The sequence below is a fragment of the Heptranchias perlo genome, chromosome 7, assembly GCF_035084215.1.
Source record: "Heptranchias perlo isolate sHepPer1 chromosome 7, sHepPer1.hap1, whole genome shotgun sequence".
NCBI classification, from domain to species: Eukaryota; Metazoa; Chordata; class Chondrichthyes; order Hexanchiformes; family Hexanchidae; genus Heptranchias; species Heptranchias perlo.
This window is the reverse complement of record NC_090331.1, coordinates 1,012,557-1,030,746: the sequence shown is the minus strand read 5'-3', so window position 1 is coordinate 1,030,746 and position 18,190 is coordinate 1,012,557. Positions and strand designations below refer to the sequence as shown.

Here is an 18,190-nt window from a genome sequence, read left to right as displayed (position 1 = left end):
AGGGGGTGTTCAGGAAGTTCAGGGGGTGTTCAGGAAGTTCAGGGGGTGTTCAGGAAGTTCAGGGGGTGTTCAGGAAGTTCAGGGGGTGTTCAGGAAGTTCAGGGGGTGTTCAGGAAGTTCAGGGGGTGTTCAGGAAGTTCAGGGGTGTTCAGGGGGGGTTCGGGACAGGTTCGGGGGGGTTTGGGAAGGGGTTCAGGGGGTGTTCAGGAAGTTTGGGAGGGTTTCGGTGGAGTTTTGGGGAGAAACATCAATGGTTGGATCAGTTATTAACAATGACTGAGAACGAGTTGTGTGATACAAGGCCTCAGCGCATCTCACAGACGACGAGTTACTCTGAAATAGTCACCAAATCTATGTAAGCAAATACAGCAGCCATTTTTTGCACAGCAAGATCCACAAGCAGTAATAGGATGATCAGTGGTGATGTTGGAGGGATAAATATTGGCCAGGATACCGGGAGAACTCCCTGCTCTTCTTTTACATCCACCGAGGGGCAGACTGGCCCTCTCAGGTGGATGTAAAACACGAACACGGTCTGGTCGGGTCAGGGAAGGGGGAATATATCGACGGAATGGGAATAATCCAAGAGCCGGTGCCTCGAGCTCAGAGTGACCAATGGAACAGAGCACACACTATAAAGGCTGATTAGAAACGGCCGATCAGGATTCACAAAGGCAGTGGCACAGTATGACAACAAAAATAACTAAATGCAGCGCCCAGCGTGGGTGGGGGGGGGTCACGCTCCCAACTCGGGGGGGGGGGGGGTGGAGGGGGGTCACACTCCCAACTGGGGGGGGGGGGGGTGGAGGGGGTCACACTCCCAACTCGGGGGGGGGGGTCGAGGGGCGTCACACTCCCAACTGGGGGGGGGTGGAGGGGGGTCACACTCCCAACTGGGGGGGGGGGGGGAAAGGTGGAGGGGGGTCACACTCACAACTCGGGGGGGGGGGGGGGAGGGGGGTCACACTCCCAACTGGGGGGGGGGTTGGAGAGGGGTCACACTCCCAACCGGGGGGGGGGGGGGGTTGGAGAGGGGTCACACTCCCAACTGGGGGGGGGGGGTGGAGGGGGGTCACACTCCCAACTGGGGGGGGGGGTGGAGGGGGGTCACACTCCCAACTGGGGGGGGGGGTGGAGGGGGGTCACACTCCCAACTGGGGGGGGGGTGGAGGGGGGTCACACTCCCAACTGGGGGGGGGGTGGAGGGGGGTCACACTCCCAACTGGGGGGGGGGGGTGGAGGGGGGGGGGGGGGGGGGAGAGGGGGGTCGCCCTCCCACTGCGGGGGGGGGGGGAATCCCTGTCCGGCCTCGGAGCCTCATCCCCAGCTCACTCTGTCCTGTTGCCCCAACATCATGGGAATCACCCTTCACTCACCCCACCCCCTCCACAACACTGCCTCGCCCCCCACCCATGTACCCACCCACAAGCCCCTGCCCATCCCTCGTGGAGACTGGGTTCAGTTCTGGGCACCGCACCTCAGGAAGGAGAGATTGGCCTTGGAGGGGGGGCAGCGCAGATTCACCAGAATGATACCGGGGCTAAAAGGGTTAAATTACGAGGACAGGTTGCACAGACTGGGCTTGTATTCCCTCGAGTTTAGAAGATTAAGGGGTGATCTAATCGAGGGGTTTAAGATGATTAAAGGATTTGATAGGGTCGATAGAGAGAAACTATTTCCTCTGGTGGGGGGAGTCCAGAACAAGGGGGCAGAACCTTAAAATTAGAGCCAGGCCGTTCAGGGGTGATGTCAGGAAGCATTTCCTCACACAAAGGGGAGTGGGAATCTGGAACTCTCTCCCCCAAAAAAATTGGGGGGTCAATTGGAAATTTCAAAACTGAGATCGATGGATTTTTGTTGGGTGAGGGTATCGAGGGATATGGAGCAAAGGCGGGAAAATGGGGTCAGGATCCAGATCAGCCGTGATCTGATTGAATGGTGGAACAGGCTCGAGGGGCTGAATGGCCTCCTCCTGTTCCTGTAACAGAGACACTCTCGGTGGGGGGGGGTGACCCTGTGGGTCGGGGGTTGACCCTGTGGGACACAGTCCGGGGGGTGACCCTGTGGGACACGGTCGGGGGGGGGGGGGGGGGAGACCCTGTGGGACACGATCGGGGGGGTGAACCTTTGGGTCGGGGGGGGTGACCCTGTGGGATACGGTCGGGGGGGGTGACCCTGTGGGACACGGTCGGGGGGGTGACCCTGTGGGTCGGGGGGGGGGGGGGGGGGTGACCCTGCGGGACACGGTCGGGGGGGGGGGGGGTGACCCTGTGGGACACGGTCGGGGGGGGGGGGGGGTGACCCTGTGGGACACGGTCGGGGGGGGGTGACCCTGTGGGTCGGGGGGGGGGGGTGACCCTGCGGGACACGGTCGGGGGGGGGGGTGACCCTGTGGGTCGGGGGTTGACCCTGTGGGACACGGTCGGGGGGGGGGGGTGACCCTGTGGGTCGGGGGTTGACCCTGTGGGACACGGTCGGGGGGGGGGGTGACCCTGTGGGACACGGTCGGGGGGGGGTGACCCTGTGGGTCGGGGGGTGACCCTGTGGGACACGGTCGGGGGGGGGGGGGTGACCCTGTGGGTCGGGGGTTGACCCTGTGGGACACGGTCGGGGGGGGGTGACCCTGTGGGACACGGTCGGGGGGGGGGTGACCCTGTGGGTCGGGGGGGGGTGACCCTGTGGGACACGGTCGGGGGGGGGGGGTGACCCTGTGGGTCGGGGGGGGGGGTGACCCTGCGGGACACGGTCGGCGGGGGGTGACCCTGTGGGTCGGGGGTTGACCCTGTGGGACACGGTCGGGGGGGGGGGTGACCCTGTGGGACACGGTCGGGGGGGGGTGACCCTGTGGGTCGGGGGGGGGGTGACCCTGTGGGTCGGGGGGGGGGGGGGGTGACCCCGTGGGTCAGGGGGTGACCCTGGGGGGGATGTGTGCGTGGGGCAGAATGCATCTCCATAACTGGGCAAACAGATTCCCAGTGTTTTCTTTGGGAGACTCCCCTGGGTTTCTCTGCCTCAAATGTCCACAGAAATCCCCTTTAACGGAACAACGCTCAAAACCAAATCATGATGAAGACTGGGTTGGGGAGAACAGTTAGTGACCAACCCGACACACCATGAATCCAGACTCGTGCCCTGGGAGTGAGGGACTGAGGACTCCGAGGATTCTGACTCTGAGGGGCCCAGAAACCCGAGTGGATTGCTGATCAATATTGAAACACCTTCACGATGATCTATTAAAAACGACAAAGACCCTCGGAACATTCTGTAAAACAATACGACATGCCTCAACAACCAGTCACACAGACAGCAATCTGATTGAGCCAAACTTAATCAAACACACATCAGTGAGCCATGCATTCGAGTCCAGCACCAGCGAGCCTTCAACTCCGTCTCCGACTCCGACTCCCTCTCCGTGTCGCACATTCCCGGTCTACATCACCTTAAAAAAGTGGAATTCATTTAGTGAGCAAACCTGTTCCACCTGTCCCACAGTCCGTGTCTGATACTGGATCACAGACTCTCCCCCCTCTATCCACAGTCTGAATACTCAACCATGGACTCTCCCCACTGTGGGCCTCAGTGCCAAATAATTGAGCCCACAGCCCCGGTAACGAAGCCTGCCCCATCCCTGACCTGCTCAGGGTGCGTTTACCTGGTGCCTTTGTCGGGCTTGTTCATCCTCCGATCCCTCCTCTGGAACAGTCTCAGGATGTCGATTGGACTGACCCTCCTCTGTCCACCCTCCCATTGGCTGTCGGGGAAGCCGGGAGGCAGGTCTTTGGGACCCAGAAGAATCTAGTGATAGTGGGAAAAGCAGAATAAAGTTGGTGAGAAAGGGAGGGGTGATGTGCAGAGATGAGGCGGAGTTCATTCATACAAATGGAGCTGAGTGTTTGGAATGAAAGGGCCAGGGAGTCGATCAAGGTCCATGTAACAGCTCACATGGTCACATGTTGGGGCAGAATCAGGTTCGGATACGATGCTTCCACAGTCGAATGGCCGCTGACAGTCGCAGTGAGAGGCCATGTGGACAATCCACCAGACTGCAGCCAGTACCCCCAGAGTCAGAGCATTCAGGGGTACAGTGTAACGCAGGACTGTACCCCCAGTCAGGATATACAGGGGTACAGGGTAACGCAGGACTGTACCCCCAGTCAGGATATACAGGGGTACAGGGTAACGCAGGACTGTACCCCCACAGTCAGGGTATTCAGGGGTACAGGGTAACACAGGACTGTACCCCCAGTCAGGGTATTCAGGGGTACAGGGTAACGCAGGACTGTACCCCCAGTCAGGGTATTCAGGGGTACAGGGTAACGCAGGACTGTACCCCCAGTCAGGGTATTCAGGGGTACAGTGTAACGCAGGACTGTACCCCCAGTCAGGGTATTCAGGGGTACAGGGTAACACAGGACTGTACCGCCAGTCAGGGTAATTAGGGGTACAGGGTAACACAGGACTGTACCCCCAGTCAGGGTATTCAGGGGTACAGGGTAATGCAGGACTGTACCCCAGAGTCAGGGTATTCAGGGGTACAGGGTAACGCAGGACTGTACCCCCACAGTCAGGGTATTCAGGGGTACAGGTACCCCATGAGTTGGTCGGGCTATCACCTCTCCCCCCACCCCCCCACAGTCTTACCGCTGACCCCTCCGTATCTCCTTGGGATGGCTGGTTGGAGCTCGGCCGATTCCTCCCGAGTGTCTGCGGCTCTGCTGGCTGTGACAGGGTATGTGGAGGATCGAGGGATGGTCACAGGCGCTGGTCTCCTGGTGTCCGTCTCCTCGTGCCCGCTCTCTCCGCTGTCGTCACTGTCGTGCCTGTGCCACACGTGACGGGACTGCTCCCCATGGGTTTGCTGTTTGTGGAGCTAGAGGGAGACGCAAAGTTGGTGAGGTGGGGCTGGGTGTCGTCAGCGTACGAGTGGATCAGTTCTGGGCACCGCACCTCAGGAAGGATATATTGGCCTTGGAGGGGGGGCAGCGCAGATTCACCAGAATGATACCGGGGATAAAAGGGTCAAATTATGAGGATAGGTTGGGAAAGCAGTTAAAAAACCTTCGGGATCCTGGGCTTTATAAATAGAGGCATGGAGTACAAAAGCAAGGAAGTGATGATGAACCTTTATAAAACACTGGTTCGACCCACAACTGGAGTATTGTGTCCAGTTCTGGGCACCGCACTTTAGGAAAGATGTGAAGGCCTTAGAGAGGGTGCAGCAGAGATTTACTAGAATGGTTCCAGGGATGAGGGTCTTTAGTTACGTGGATAGACTGGAGAAGCTGGGATTGTTCTCCTTAGAACAGAGAAGGTTGTGAGGAGATTTGATCGAGGTGTTCAAAATCATGAAGGGTCCAGACAGAGTGGATAGAGAGAAACTGTCCCCATTGGTGGAAGGGTCAAGAACCAGAGGACATGGATTTAAGGTGATCGGCAAAAGAACCAAAGGTGACATGAGGAAAAACTTTTTTACACAGCGAGTGGTTAGGATCTGGAATGCACTGCCCGAGGGGGTGGTGGAGGCAGATTCAATCATGGCCTTCAAAAGGGAACTGGATAAATATTTGAAGGGAAAAAACTTGCAGGGCTACGGGGACAGGGCGGAGGAGTGGGACGAGCTGGATTACTCTTACAAAGAGCCGACACGGGCTCAATGGGCTGAATGGCCTCCTTCTGTGATGTAACCATTCTATGAGTCTATAGACTAGGCTTGTATTCCCTCGAGTTTAGAAGATTAAGGGGTGATCTAATCGAGGTGTTTAAGATGATTAAAGGATTTGATAGGGTCGATAGAGAGAAACTATTTCCTCTGGTGGGGGGAGTCCAGGACAAGGGGGCAGAACCTTAAAATTAGAGCCAGGCCGTTCAGGGGTGATGTCAGGAAGCATTTCCTCACACAAAGAGGAGTGGGAATCTGGAACTCTCTCCCCCAAAAAGCTGTCGAGGCTGGGGGTCAATTGAGAATTTCAAGACTGAGATTTGTGTTGGGTGAGGGGATTAAGTTTATGGAGCCAAGTGGGTAAATGGAGTTAAGATACAGATGAGCCATGATCTAATTAAATGACGGAATAGGCTCGAGGGGCTGAATGGCCTCCTCCTGTTCCCATGGAACCTGACATTGTGTTTTCGGATGATGTCGCTGAGGGGCAGCCTGTAGGTGAGAAATAGGAGGGGCCACGGATAGATCCTTGGGGGACTCCAGGGGTAACGGTGTGGGAGCGGGAAGAGAAGCCGTTGCAGGAATTCTCTGGCTACGACTGGATAGATAAGGAATGGAACTAGACGAGGGCAGTCCCAGACAGCAGGACGATGGAGGAGAGGCGATGGAGGAGAGGCGATGGAGGAGGGGCGATGGAGGAGGGGCGATGGAGGAGGGGCGATGGAGGAGGGGCGATGGAGGAGGGGCGATGGAGGAGGGGCGATGGAGGAGGGGCGATGGAGGAGGGGCGATGGAGGAGAGGCGATGGAGGAGAGGCGCTGGAGGAGGGGCGATGGAGGAGGGGCGATGGAGGAGAGGCGATGGAGGAGAGGCGATGGAGGAGAGGCGATGGAGGAGAGGCGATGGAGGAGAGGCGCTGGAGGAGAGGCGATGGAGGAGAGGCGATGGAGGAGAGGCGATGGAGGAGAGGCGATGGAGGAGAGGCGATGGAGGAGAGGCGATGGAGGAGAGGCGATGGAGGAGAGGCGATGGAGGAGAGGCGATGGAGGAGAGGCGATGGAGGAGAGGCGATGGAGGAGAGGCGATGGAGGAGAGGCGATGGAGGAGAGGCGATGGAGGAGAGGCGCCGGAGGAGGGGCGATGGAGGAGGGGCGATGGAGGAGGGGCGATGGAGGAGGGGCGATGGAGGAGGGGCGATGGAGGAGAGGCGATGGAGGAGAGGCGCCGGAGGAGAGGCGATGGAGGAGAGGCGATGGAGGAGAGGCGATGGAGGAGAGGCGATGGAGGAGAGGCGATGGAGGAGAGGCGATGGAGGAGAGGCGATGGAGGAGAGGCGATGGAGGAGAGGCGATGGAGGAGAGGCGATGGAGGAGAGGCGATGGAGGAGAGGCGATGGAGGAGAGGCGATGGAGGAGAGGCGATGGAGGAGAGGCGCCGGAGGAGAGGCGATGGAGGAGGGGCGATGGAGGAGGGGCGATGGAGGAGGGGCGATGGAGGAGGGGCGATGGAGGAGAGGCGATGGAGGAGAGGCGCCGGAGGAGAGGCGATGGAGGAGAGGCGATGGAGGAGAGGCGATGGAGGAGAGGCGCCGGAGGAGAGGCGATGGAGGAGAGGCGATGGAGGAGAGGCGATGGAGGAGAGGCGATGGAGGAGGGGCGATGGAGGAGAGGCGATGGAGGAGAGGCGATGGAGGAGAGGCGATGGAGGAGAGGCGATGGACGAGAGGCGATGGACGAGGGGCGATGGAGGAGGGGCGATGGAGGAGGGGCGATGGAGGAGAGGCGATGGACGAGAGGCGATGGACGAGAGGCGATGGAGGAGAGGCGATGGAGGAGAGGCGATGGAGGAGAGGCGATGGAGGAGGGGCGATGGAGGAGGGGCGATGGAGGAGGGGCGATGGAGGAGAGGCGATGGAGGAGAGGCGATGGAGGAGAGGCGATGGAGGAGAGGCGATGGAGGAGAGGCGCCGGAGGAGAGGCGATGGAGGAGAGGCGATGGAGGAGAGGCGATGGAGGAGGGGCGATGGAGGAGAGGCGATGGAGGAGAGGCGATGGAGGAGAGGCGATGGAGGAGAGGCGATGGACGAGAGGCGATGGAGGAGAGGCGATGGACGAGAGGCGATGGACGAGGGGCGATGGAGGAGGGGCGATGGAGGAGAGGCGATGGAGGAGAGGCGATGGACGAGAGGCGATGGACGAGGGGCGATGGAGGAGGGGCGATGGAGGAGAGGCGATGGAGGAGAGGCGATGGAGGAGGGGCGATGGAGGAGGGGCGATGGAGGAGGGGCGATGGAGGAGGGGCGATGGAGGAGGGGCGAAGGAGGAGGGGCGATGGAGGAGGGGCGATGGAGGAGGGGCGATGGAGGAGGGGCGATGGAGGAGGGGCGATGGAGGAGGGGCGATGGAGGAGAGGCGATGGAGGAGGGGCGATGGAGGAGGGGCGATGGAGGAGGGGCGATGGAGGAGGGGCGATGGAGGAGGGGCGATGGAGGAGAGGCGATGGAGGAGAGGCGATGGAGGAGAGGCGATGGAGGAGAGGCGATGGACGAGGGGCGATGGAGGAGGGGCGATGGAGGAGGGGCGATGGAGGAGGGGCGATGGAGGAGGGGCGATGGAGGAGGGGCGATGGAGGAGGGGCGATGGAGGAGGGGCGATGGAGGAGGGGCGATGGAGGAGGGGCGATGGAGGAGGGGCGATGGAGGAGGGGCGATGGAGGAGGGGCGATGGAGGAGGGGCGATGGAGGAGGGGCGATGGAGGAGGGGCGATGGAGGAGGGGCGATGGAGGAGGGGCGATGGAGGAGGGGCGATGGAGGAGGGGCGATGGAGGAGGGGCGATGGAGGAGAGGCGATGGAGGAGAGGCGATGGAGGAGAGGCGCCGGAGGAGAGGCGATGGAGGAGAGGCGATGGAGGAGAGGCGACTGAGGAGAGGCGATGGAGGAGAGGCGATGGAGGAGAGGCGATGGAGGAGAGGCGATGGAGGAGAGGCGCCGGAGGAGAGGCGCCGGAGGAGAGGCGCCGGAGGAGAGGCGATGGAGGAGGAGAGGCGATGGAGGAGGAGAGGCGATGGAGGAGGGGCGATGGAGGAGGGGCGATGGAGGAGGGGCGATGGAGGAGGGGCGATGGAGGAGGGGCGATGGAGGAGGGGCGATGGAGGAGGGGCGATGGAGGAGGGGCGATGGAGGAGGGGCGATGGAGGAGGGGCGATGGAGGAGGGGCGATGGAGGAGGGGCGATGGACGAGGGGCGATGGACGAGGGGCGATGGACGAGGGGCGATGGACGAGGGGCGATGGAGGAGGGGCGATGGAGGAGGGGCGATGGAGGAGAGGCGATGGAGGAGAGGCGATGGAGGAGAGGCGCCGGAGGAGAGGCGATGGAGGAGAGGCGATGGAGGAGAGGCGATGGAGGAGAGGCGATGGAGGAGAGGCGATGGAGGAGAGGCGATGGAGGAGAGGCGCCGGAGGAGAGGCGCCGGAGGAGAGGCGATGGAGGAGGAGAGGCGATGGAGGAGGAGAGGCGATGGAGGAGGGGCGATGGAGGAGGGGCGATGGAGGAGGGGCGATGGAGGAGGGGCGATGGAGGAGGGGCGATGGAGGAGGGGCGATGGAGGAGGGGCGATGGAGGAGGGGCGATGGAGGAGGGGCGATGGAGGAGGGGCGATGGAGGAGGGGCGATGGAGGAGGGGCGATGGAGGAGGGGCGATGGAGGAGGGGCGATGGAGGAGGGGCGATGGAGGAGGGGCGATGGACGAGGGGCGATGGACGAGGGGCGATGGACGAGGGGCGATGGACGAGGGGCGATGGACGAGGGGCGATGGACGAGTGGCGATGGAGGAGAGGCGCCGGAGGAGAGGCGCCGGAGGAGAGGTCGATGGACGAGAGGCGATGGAGGAGAGGCGATGGACGAGGGGCGATGGACGAGAGGCGATGGAGGAGAGGCGATGGAGGAGAGGCGATGGAGGAGAGGTCGATGGACGAGAGGCGATGGACGAGAGGCGATGGAGGAGAGGCGATGGAGGAGAGGCGATGGAGGAGAGGCGATGGAGGAGAGGCGATGGAGGAGAGGCGATGGAGGAGAGGTCGATGGAGGAGAGGCGATGGAGGAGAGGCGATGGAGGAGAGGCGATGGAGGAGAGGCGATGGAGGAGAGGCGATGGAGGAGAGGCGATGGAGGAGAGGCGATGGAGGAGAGGCGATGGAGGAGAGGCGATGGACGAGAGGCGATGGACGAGAGGCGATGGACGAGAGGCGATGGACGAGAGGCGATGGACGAGAGGCGATGGACGAGAGGCGATGGACGAGAGGCGATGGACGAGAGGCGATGGAGGAGAGGCGATGGAGGAGAGGCGATGGAGGAGAGGCGATGGAGGAGAGGCGATGGAGGAGAGGCGATGGACGAGAGGCGATGGAGGAGAGGCGATGGAGGAGAGGCGATGGAGGAGGGGCGATGGAGGAGAGGCGCCGGAGGAGAGGCGCCGGAGGAGAGGCGCCGGAGGAGAGGCGATGGAGGAGGAGAGGCGATGGAGGAGGAGAGGCGATGGAGGAGAGGCGATGGAGGAGAGGCGATGGAGGAGAGGCGATGGAGGAGGGGCGATGGAGGAGGGGCGATGGAGGAGAGGCGCCGGAGGAGAGGCGCCGGAGGAGAGGCGATGGAGGAGGAGAGGCGATGGAGGAGGAGAGGCGATGGAGGAGAGGCGATGGACGAGGGGCGATGGAGGAGGGGCGATGGAGGAGGGGCGATGGAGGAGGGGCGATGGAGGAGAGGCGATGGAGGAGAGGCGATGGAGGAGAGGCGATGGAGGAGGAGAGGCGATGGAGGAGGAGAGGCGATGGAGGAGAGGCGATGGACGAGGGGCGATGGAGGAGGGGCGATGGAGGAGGGGCGATGGAGGAGGGGCGATGGAGGAGAGGCGATGGAGGAGAGGCGATGGAGGAGAGGCGATGGAGGAGAGGCGATGGACGAGAGGCGATGGACGAGAGGCGATGGAGGAGAGGCGATGGAGGAGAGGCGATGGAGGAGAGGCGATGGAGGAGAGGCGCCGGAGGAGAGGCGATGGAGGAGAGGCGATGGAGGAGAGGCGATGGAGGAGAGGCGATGGAGGAGAGGCGATGGAGGAGAGGCGCTGGAGGAGAGGCGATGGAGGAGAGGCGATGGAGGAGAGGCGATGGAGGAGAGGCGATGGAGGAGAGGCGATGGAGGAGAGGCGATGGAGGAGAGGCGATGGAGGAGAGGCGATGGAGGAGAGGCGCTGGAGGAGAGGCGCTGGAGGAGAGGCGCTGGAGGAGAGGCGATGGAGGAGAGGTCGATGGAGGAGAGGCGCTGGAGGAGAGGCGCTGGAGGAGAGGCGCTGGAGGAGAGGCGCTGGAGGAGAGGCGATGGAGGAGAGGCGATGGAGGAGAGGCGCCGGAGGAGAGGCGATGGAGGAGAGGCGATGGAGGAGAGGCGATGGAGGAGAGGCGATGGAGGAGAGGCGATGGAGGAGAGGCGATGGAGGAGAGGCGCCGGAGGAGAGGCGATGGAGGAGAGGCGATGGAGGAGGGGCGATGGAGGAGAGGCGATGGAGGAGAGGCGCCGGAGGAGGGGCGATGGAGGAGGGGCGATGGAGGAGAGGCGATGGAGGAGGGGCGATGGAGGAGGGGCGATGGAGGAGGGGCGATGGAGGAGAGGCGATGGAGGAGAGGCGATGGAGGAGAGGCGATGGAGGAGAGGCGATGGAGGAGAGGCGCCGGAGGAGGGGCGATGGAGGAGGGGCGATGGAGGAGGGGCGATGGAGGAGAGGCGATGGAGGAGGGGCGATGGAGGAGAGGCGATGGAGGAGAGGCGCCGGAGGAGGGGCGATGGAGGAGGGGCGATGGAGGAGGGGCGATGGAGGAGAGGCGATGGAGGAGAGGCGATGGAGGAGAGGCGATGGAGGAGAGGCGATGGAGGAGAGGCGATGGAGGAGAGGCGATGGAGGAGAGGCGATGGAGGAGAGGCGATGGAGGAGAGGCGATGGAGGAGAGGCGATGGAGGAGGACGGTGCGGTCAACGTGTCGAAGGCTGCAGACAGGTGGAGAAGGACGAGGAGGGAGAGTTTCCCACAGTCACCATCACAGAGGATGGCATTAGTGACTTTGATAAGGGGGGGGAAAGGGGGGGGGCGGGGGGGAGGTGCTCCCTGTGTGGGGGGGGGGGGGGGGGGGGGAGGGGAGATGCTCCCTGTGGGCGGGGGTTGTGTGCGGGGGGGGGGGGGGGTGGAGACGCTCCCTGTGGGCAGGGGTTGTGTCGGGGGGAGGGGTGTATCAACCCCCGAATAGTGAAAGGGAGATAGCAGGACAAATTTGTGGGCAAATTTCTGAGTGCAAAAATATGAGGCCAATAATAGTCGGGACTTAAACAACCCGAACATCATAGGAACAGGAGTAGGCCATTCAGCCCCTCGTGCCTGCTCTGCCATTTGATAAGATCATGGCTGATCTGTGATCTAACTCCATATACCTGCCTTTGGCCCATATCCCTTAATACCTTTGGTTGCCAAAAAGCTATCTATCTCAGATTTAAATTTAGCAATTGAGCTAGTATCAATTGCCATTTGCGGAAGAGAGTTCCAAACTTCTACCACCCTTTGTGTGTAGAAATGTTTTCTAATCTCACTCCTGAAAGGTCTGGCTCTAATTTTTAGACTGTGCCCCCTACTCCTAGAATCCCCAACCAGCGGAAATAGTTTCTCTCTATCCACCCTGTCCGTTCCCCTTAATATCTTATAAACTTCGATCAGATCACCCCTTAACCTTCGAAACTCCAGAGAATACAACCCCAATTTGTGTAATCTCTCCTCGTAACTTAACCCTTGAAGTCCAGGTTCAAACATCAACTGGGATTCAAACAGTGTGAGGGGCACAGAGGGCGCAAAATTCTTGATCGGTGTCCAGGAGAACTTTTTTAGCCAGTACGTGACAAGCCCAACAAGAGGGGATGCAATTCTAGATTTAGTCCTGGGAAATAAAGATGGGCAAGTGGGTGAAGTGACAGTGGGTGACCATATTGGGGATAGTGACCACAATTCAGTTAGTTTTAGCATTATTATGGAAAAGGATAGAGTTAAATCAGGAGTGAACATTTTAAATTGGGGGGAAGGCAAATTTTACAGAACTAAGAGGTGATTTGGTAGCTGAAGGTCAGGCTCGAGTGTGTGGCCCAACTAAGAGTTCTATATACAAATGCATGGAGTATAAGGAATAAAGTAAATGAACTACAGGTTCAAATTCAAATTGGAGGGTATGACATGATGGCTATTACTGAGACATGGCTGCAGGATTGTCAGGATTGGGAACTAAATATACCGGGTTATAAGGTCGACAGGAGAGACAGGGAAAATGGAAGAGGGGGAGGAGTAGCCTTAATGATTAGCGATGAAATCACTTCAATGATAAAGGAGGATATAACGAGAGGTAAGCAGCCAACAGAGACCTTATGGGTTGAATTGAGAAATAGGAAAGGATCTAAGACTATAGTGGGAGTTGTGTGTAGGACCCCTGGCAGCAGCTCTGAAGTGCTAGATTGTATAAATGCAGAGATTATACAAGCATGTAACAAAGGCATCGTGGTCTTAATGGGGGACATTAACCTTCACATAGATTGGGAAATGCAGACTAGCAACTGTCAGAAAGGTAGTGAATTTCTTGAGTGTGTCCGGGATAGTTTTCTACAGCAGTATGTCCGAGAGGCAACAAGGGGGCAAGCCATTCTAGGTTTAGTAATGAGTAATGAACCAGATTTAGTTAACGGCTTAACTGTACGCGAACATCTATCCAATAGTGATCATAACATGATCGAGTTCAATGTAGTGTTTGAAAGGGAAAAAAGTGAGTCAGCTGCTAAGATTCTAGACTTGGGTAAGGCCGACTTCAATGGGATGAGACAGAGACTGTCCACAGTAAACTGGGCAAATCTGTTAATGGGTAAAACGACTGATGATCAGTGAGAAATGTTTAAAGAAACATTGAACGAGATACAGAATCGGTTTATACCCCTAAGGGGCAAGAACTCTACTTGCCAAAAAAAACAGCCAGGGACAACTAAAGAGGTAAGGGAGAGTATAAGACATAAGGAAAGGGCATACAAAAAGGCAAAAAATGGCACAGATCCTGGCGAATGGGAAAGATACAAAGATCAACAAAGGGTCACAAAACAGATAGTAAGAGTTACAAAAAGAGAGTACGAAAAGAAACTTGCAAGGGATATCAAAACCAATATGAAGAACTTTGATAGTTACATTAGGAAAAAGAGGGTGGTCAGGAGCAGTGTTGGCCCCTTAAAAACTGAAAGTGGGGATATTGTCATTGACAATGGGGAAATGGCGGACATGTTGAATAATTACTTTGCGTCAGTATTTACAGTAGAAAATGAGGATAGCATGCCGGAAATCCCAAGAAAACTAATATTGAATCGGCAACAGGGACTCGATAAAATTAACATAAGTAAAGCAACAGTAATGAAGAAAATAATAGCACTAAAGAGTGACAAATCCCCAGGACCAGATGGTTTCCATCCCAGGGTTTTAAAGGAAGTAGGTGAGCACATTGCGGATGCCCTAACTATAATCTTTCAAAGTTCTCTGGATTCAGGAACTGTCCCTCTGGATTGGAAAATTGCACATGTCACTCCACTTTTTAAGAAAGGAGAGAGAGAGAAACCAGGGAATTATAGACCAGTTAGCGTAACATCTGTTGCGGGGAAAATGCTGGAGTCTATAATTAAGGATAGGGTGACTGAATACCTCGAGAATTTTCAGTTAATCAGAGAGAGCCAGCATGGATTTGTGAAAGGTAGGTCGTGCCTGACAAACCTGATTGAATTTTTTGAAGAGGTGACTAAAGTAGTGGTCAGGGGAATGTCAATGGATGTTATTTATATGGACTTCCAGAAGGCATTTGATAAGGCCCCACACAAGAGACTGTTAGCTAAGATAGAAGCCCATGGAATCGAGGGAAGTTGGCTGAGCGAAAGGCGACAGAGAGTAGGGATAATGGGTAGGTACTCACATTGGCAGGATGTGACTAGTGGAGTCTCGCAGGGATCTGTCTTGGGGCCTCAATTATTCACAATATTTATTAACGACTTAGATGAAGGCATAGAAAGTCTCATATCTATGCCAATGACACAAAGATTGGTGGCATTGTAAGCAGTGTAGATGAAAACATAAAATTACAAAGGGATATTGATAGATTAGGTGAATGGGCAAAACTGTGGCAAATGGAATTCAATGTAGACAAATGTGAGGTCATCCACTTTGGATCCAAAAGGATAGAACAGGGTACTTTCTAAATGGTAAAAACAGTGGATGTCCAAAGGGACTTAGGGGTTCAGGTACATAGATCATTGAAGTGTCATGAACAGGTGCAGAAAATAATCAATAAGGCTAATGGAATGCTGGCCTTTATATCTAGAGGACTAGAGTACAAGGGGGCAGAAGTTATGCTGCAGCTATACAAAACCCTGGTTAGACCGCACCTGGAGCACTGTGAGCAGTTCTGGGCACCGCACCTTCGGAAGGACATATTGGCCTTGGAGGGAGTGCAGCGTAGGTTTACTAGAATGATACCCAGACTTCAAGGGTTACGTTACGAGGAGAGATTACACAAATTGGGGTTGTATTCTCTGGAGTTTCGAAGGTTAAGGGGTGATCTGATCGAAGTTTATAAGATATTAAGGGGAACGGATAGGGTGGATAGAGAGAAACTATTTCCGCTGGTTGGGGATTCTAGGAGTAGGGGGCACAGTCTAAAAATTAGAGCCAGACCTTTCAGGAGTGAGATTAGAAAACATTTCTACACACAAAGGGTGGTAGAAGTTTGGAACTCTCTTCCGCAAACGGCAATTGATACTAGCTCAATTGCTAAATTTAAATCTGAGATAGATAGCTTTTTGGCAACCAAAGGTATTAAGGGATATGGGCCAAAGGCGGGTATATGGAGTTAGATCACAGATCAGCCATGATCTTATCAAATGGTGGAGCAGGCACGAGGGGCTGAATGGCCTACTCCTGTTCCAATATTCCTATGTTCCTAAGTGGACTGGACACAACTACTTGAGGAGAAATCAGTGGCAAGCCAGTGGGAGGCACTAAAAAGTGAAATTCTACGGGTACAATGCAGACACGTCCCCTCAAAGAAAAAGGGGTGGCACTGCCAAATTTAGAGCCCCCTGGTTGTCTAGAAGTATAGAGGGCAAGATAAAGCAGAAAAAGAAAGCTTATGACTGTCACAGAAAACTAAATACTGCAGAAAGCCAAGAGGAGTATAGAAAATACAGGGATGACATGAAAAGGGAAATAAGGAAAGCAAAGAGAGGGCATGAAAAAATATTAGCTAGTAAGATTAAAGAAAACCCAAAGATGTTTTATCAGTACATTAAGAACAAGAGAATAGCTAAGGAAAAGGTGGGACCTATCAGGGATGATAAGGGTAACTTGTGTGCAGAAGCAGAGGATGTGGGTAGGGTTTTAAATGAATATTTTGTCTCCATATTCACAAAGGAAAGGGATGATCCGGATGTAGTAATTAAAGAGGAGAGGTGGGAAATATTGGATAAGGTAAACATTACGAGAGGGAGTACTAGAGGGACTGGAATCCTTGAAAGTTGATAAGTCACCAGGGCCGGATGGATTGTTTCCTGGGCTATTGAAGGAAGCCAGGGAGGAAATAGCAGATGCTCTGAGGATCATTTTCCAATCCTCACTCGATACAGGGGAGGTACCGGAGGACTGGAAGACGGCAAACATAGTACCATTGTTTAAAAAGGGTACGAGGGAAAGGCCGAACAATTATAGGCCGGTCAGTCTTACCTCGGTGGTGGGCAAACTATTAGAATCAATACTGAGAGATAGGATAAACTGTCACTTGGAAAAGCATGGTTTAATCAGGGATAGTCAGCATGGATTTGTTCAGGGAAGGTCATGCCTTACAAATCTGATTGAATTCTTTGAGGAAGTGACAAGGAGGATTGATGAGGGTAGTGCAGTGGATGTTGTCTACATGGATTTTAGTAAGGCATTTGACAAGGTCCCACATGGCAGACTGGTCAGAAAGGTAAAAGCCCATGGGATACAGGGAAATGTGGCGAATTGGATCCAAAATTGGCTCAGTAACAGGAAACAAAGGGTAAAAGTCGATGGATGTCTTTGTGAATGGAAATCCGTTTCCAGTGGTGTGCCACAGGGCTCAGTGTTGGGTCCCTTGCTGTCTGTGGTATATATTAATGATTTGGACTTGAATGTAGGGGGCACGATTGGCAAATTTGCAGATGATACAAAAATTGTCCGTGCAGTTGATAGTGAAGAGGATAGCTGTAGACTCCAAGAAGATATCAATGGGTTGGTGGAGTGGGCGGAAAAGTGGCAAATGGAGTTCAACCCGGAGAAGTGTGAGGTAATGCACTTAGGGAGGACAAACAGTAAAAGGGAATATGCAATAAACAGGAATATATTGAGAGGGGTAGAGGAAGTGAGAGACTTTGGAGTGCATGTGCACAGGTCCCTGAAGGTGGCAGTACAGGTAGATAAGGTTGTGAAGAAGGCATACGGAATGCTCTCCGTTATTAGCCGAGGTATAGAATACAAAAGCAGGGATGTAATGATGGAACTGTATAAAACGCTGGTAAGGCCACAGCTGGAGTATTGTGCGCAGTTCTGGTCACCACATTACAGGAAGGACGTAATTGCTCTGGAGAGAGTGCAGAGAAGATTTACAAGAATGTTGCCAGGGCTTGAAAATTGCAGCTCCGAGGAGAGATTGGATAGGCTGGGATTGTTTTCCTTGGAGCAGAGGAGGCTGAGGGGAGACTTGATTGAGGTGTACAAAATTATGAGGGGCCCAGATCGAGGAGACAGGAAGTACCTGTTTCCCCTAGCGGAGAGTTCAAGAACTAGAGGACATAGATTTAAGCTGATTGGTGGAAGGATTAGAGGGGACATGAGGAAAATCTTTTTTACCCAGAGGGTGGTGGGTGTATGGAATTCACTGCCTGAATTGGTGGTAGAGGCAGGGACCCTCAACTCCTTCAAAAAGTACCTGGACCTGCACCTAAAGTGCTGTAAACTGCAGGGCTACGGACCGGGCGCTGGAAGGTGGGATTAGAATGGGCACCTGGTCGTTCTTCGAGCCGGCGCGGACACGATGGGCCGAATGGCCCCCTTCTGTGCTGTATCTTTTCTATGGTTCTATGGGGAGGGGGGCGGGGAAGGGTTGAGGTTTTTTCCTTGTGGACGGATTCGTTTGTGGCGGGGCGGGGGGGGGGGGTTGGAGATAGAACAGCCGATCTCACCTCATGCATGTAGAGTGCATGCAGACTCATCTCGGTGGAGGTGTATTCGGATAGAATCAGACTCTGCAGCTGGGCCTCCCACACACTGCCTCCTGAACTCATGGTCCTCGCATCCCTACTGTAACCGCAACAGAGAAACAAACACAGGGTCAGAGCGACAGGAGTCCCCCCACCCCGGCAAACTCCAACTGAGCAAGAGGCCATCCACACCAGTGAACAGAGAGCTCCC

The 18,190-nt window shown here is 56.2% G+C and overlaps 1 protein-coding gene across 2 annotated transcripts in view; it reads right to left on the bottom strand.

Annotated features, from left to right (window-relative positions):
• Positions 1-2,625: 2,625 nt before the first annotated feature.
• atg9a (ATG9 autophagy related 9 homolog A (S. cerevisiae)) overlaps positions 2,626-18,190 on the bottom strand; it is an 86,118-nt gene continuing 70,553 nt past the window's right edge. The window contains exons 12-15 of one of the 2 annotated variants that reach the window (XM_067986934.1): positions 17,962-18,076; positions 4,642-4,870; positions 3,653-3,795; positions 2,626-3,439 (exon numbers count right to left, since the gene is read on the bottom strand). In XM_067986934.1, the coding sequence (XP_067843035.1) occupies positions 3,431-3,439; positions 3,653-3,795; positions 4,642-4,870; positions 17,962-18,076 (496 nt within the window). In that variant the 3' untranslated portion in view covers positions 2,626-3,430. Of the gene's footprint in view, positions 3,440-3,652; positions 3,796-4,641; positions 4,871-17,961; positions 18,080-18,190 lie in introns of both variants that reach the window. The other variant, XM_067986933.1, reaches the window with a different exon arrangement.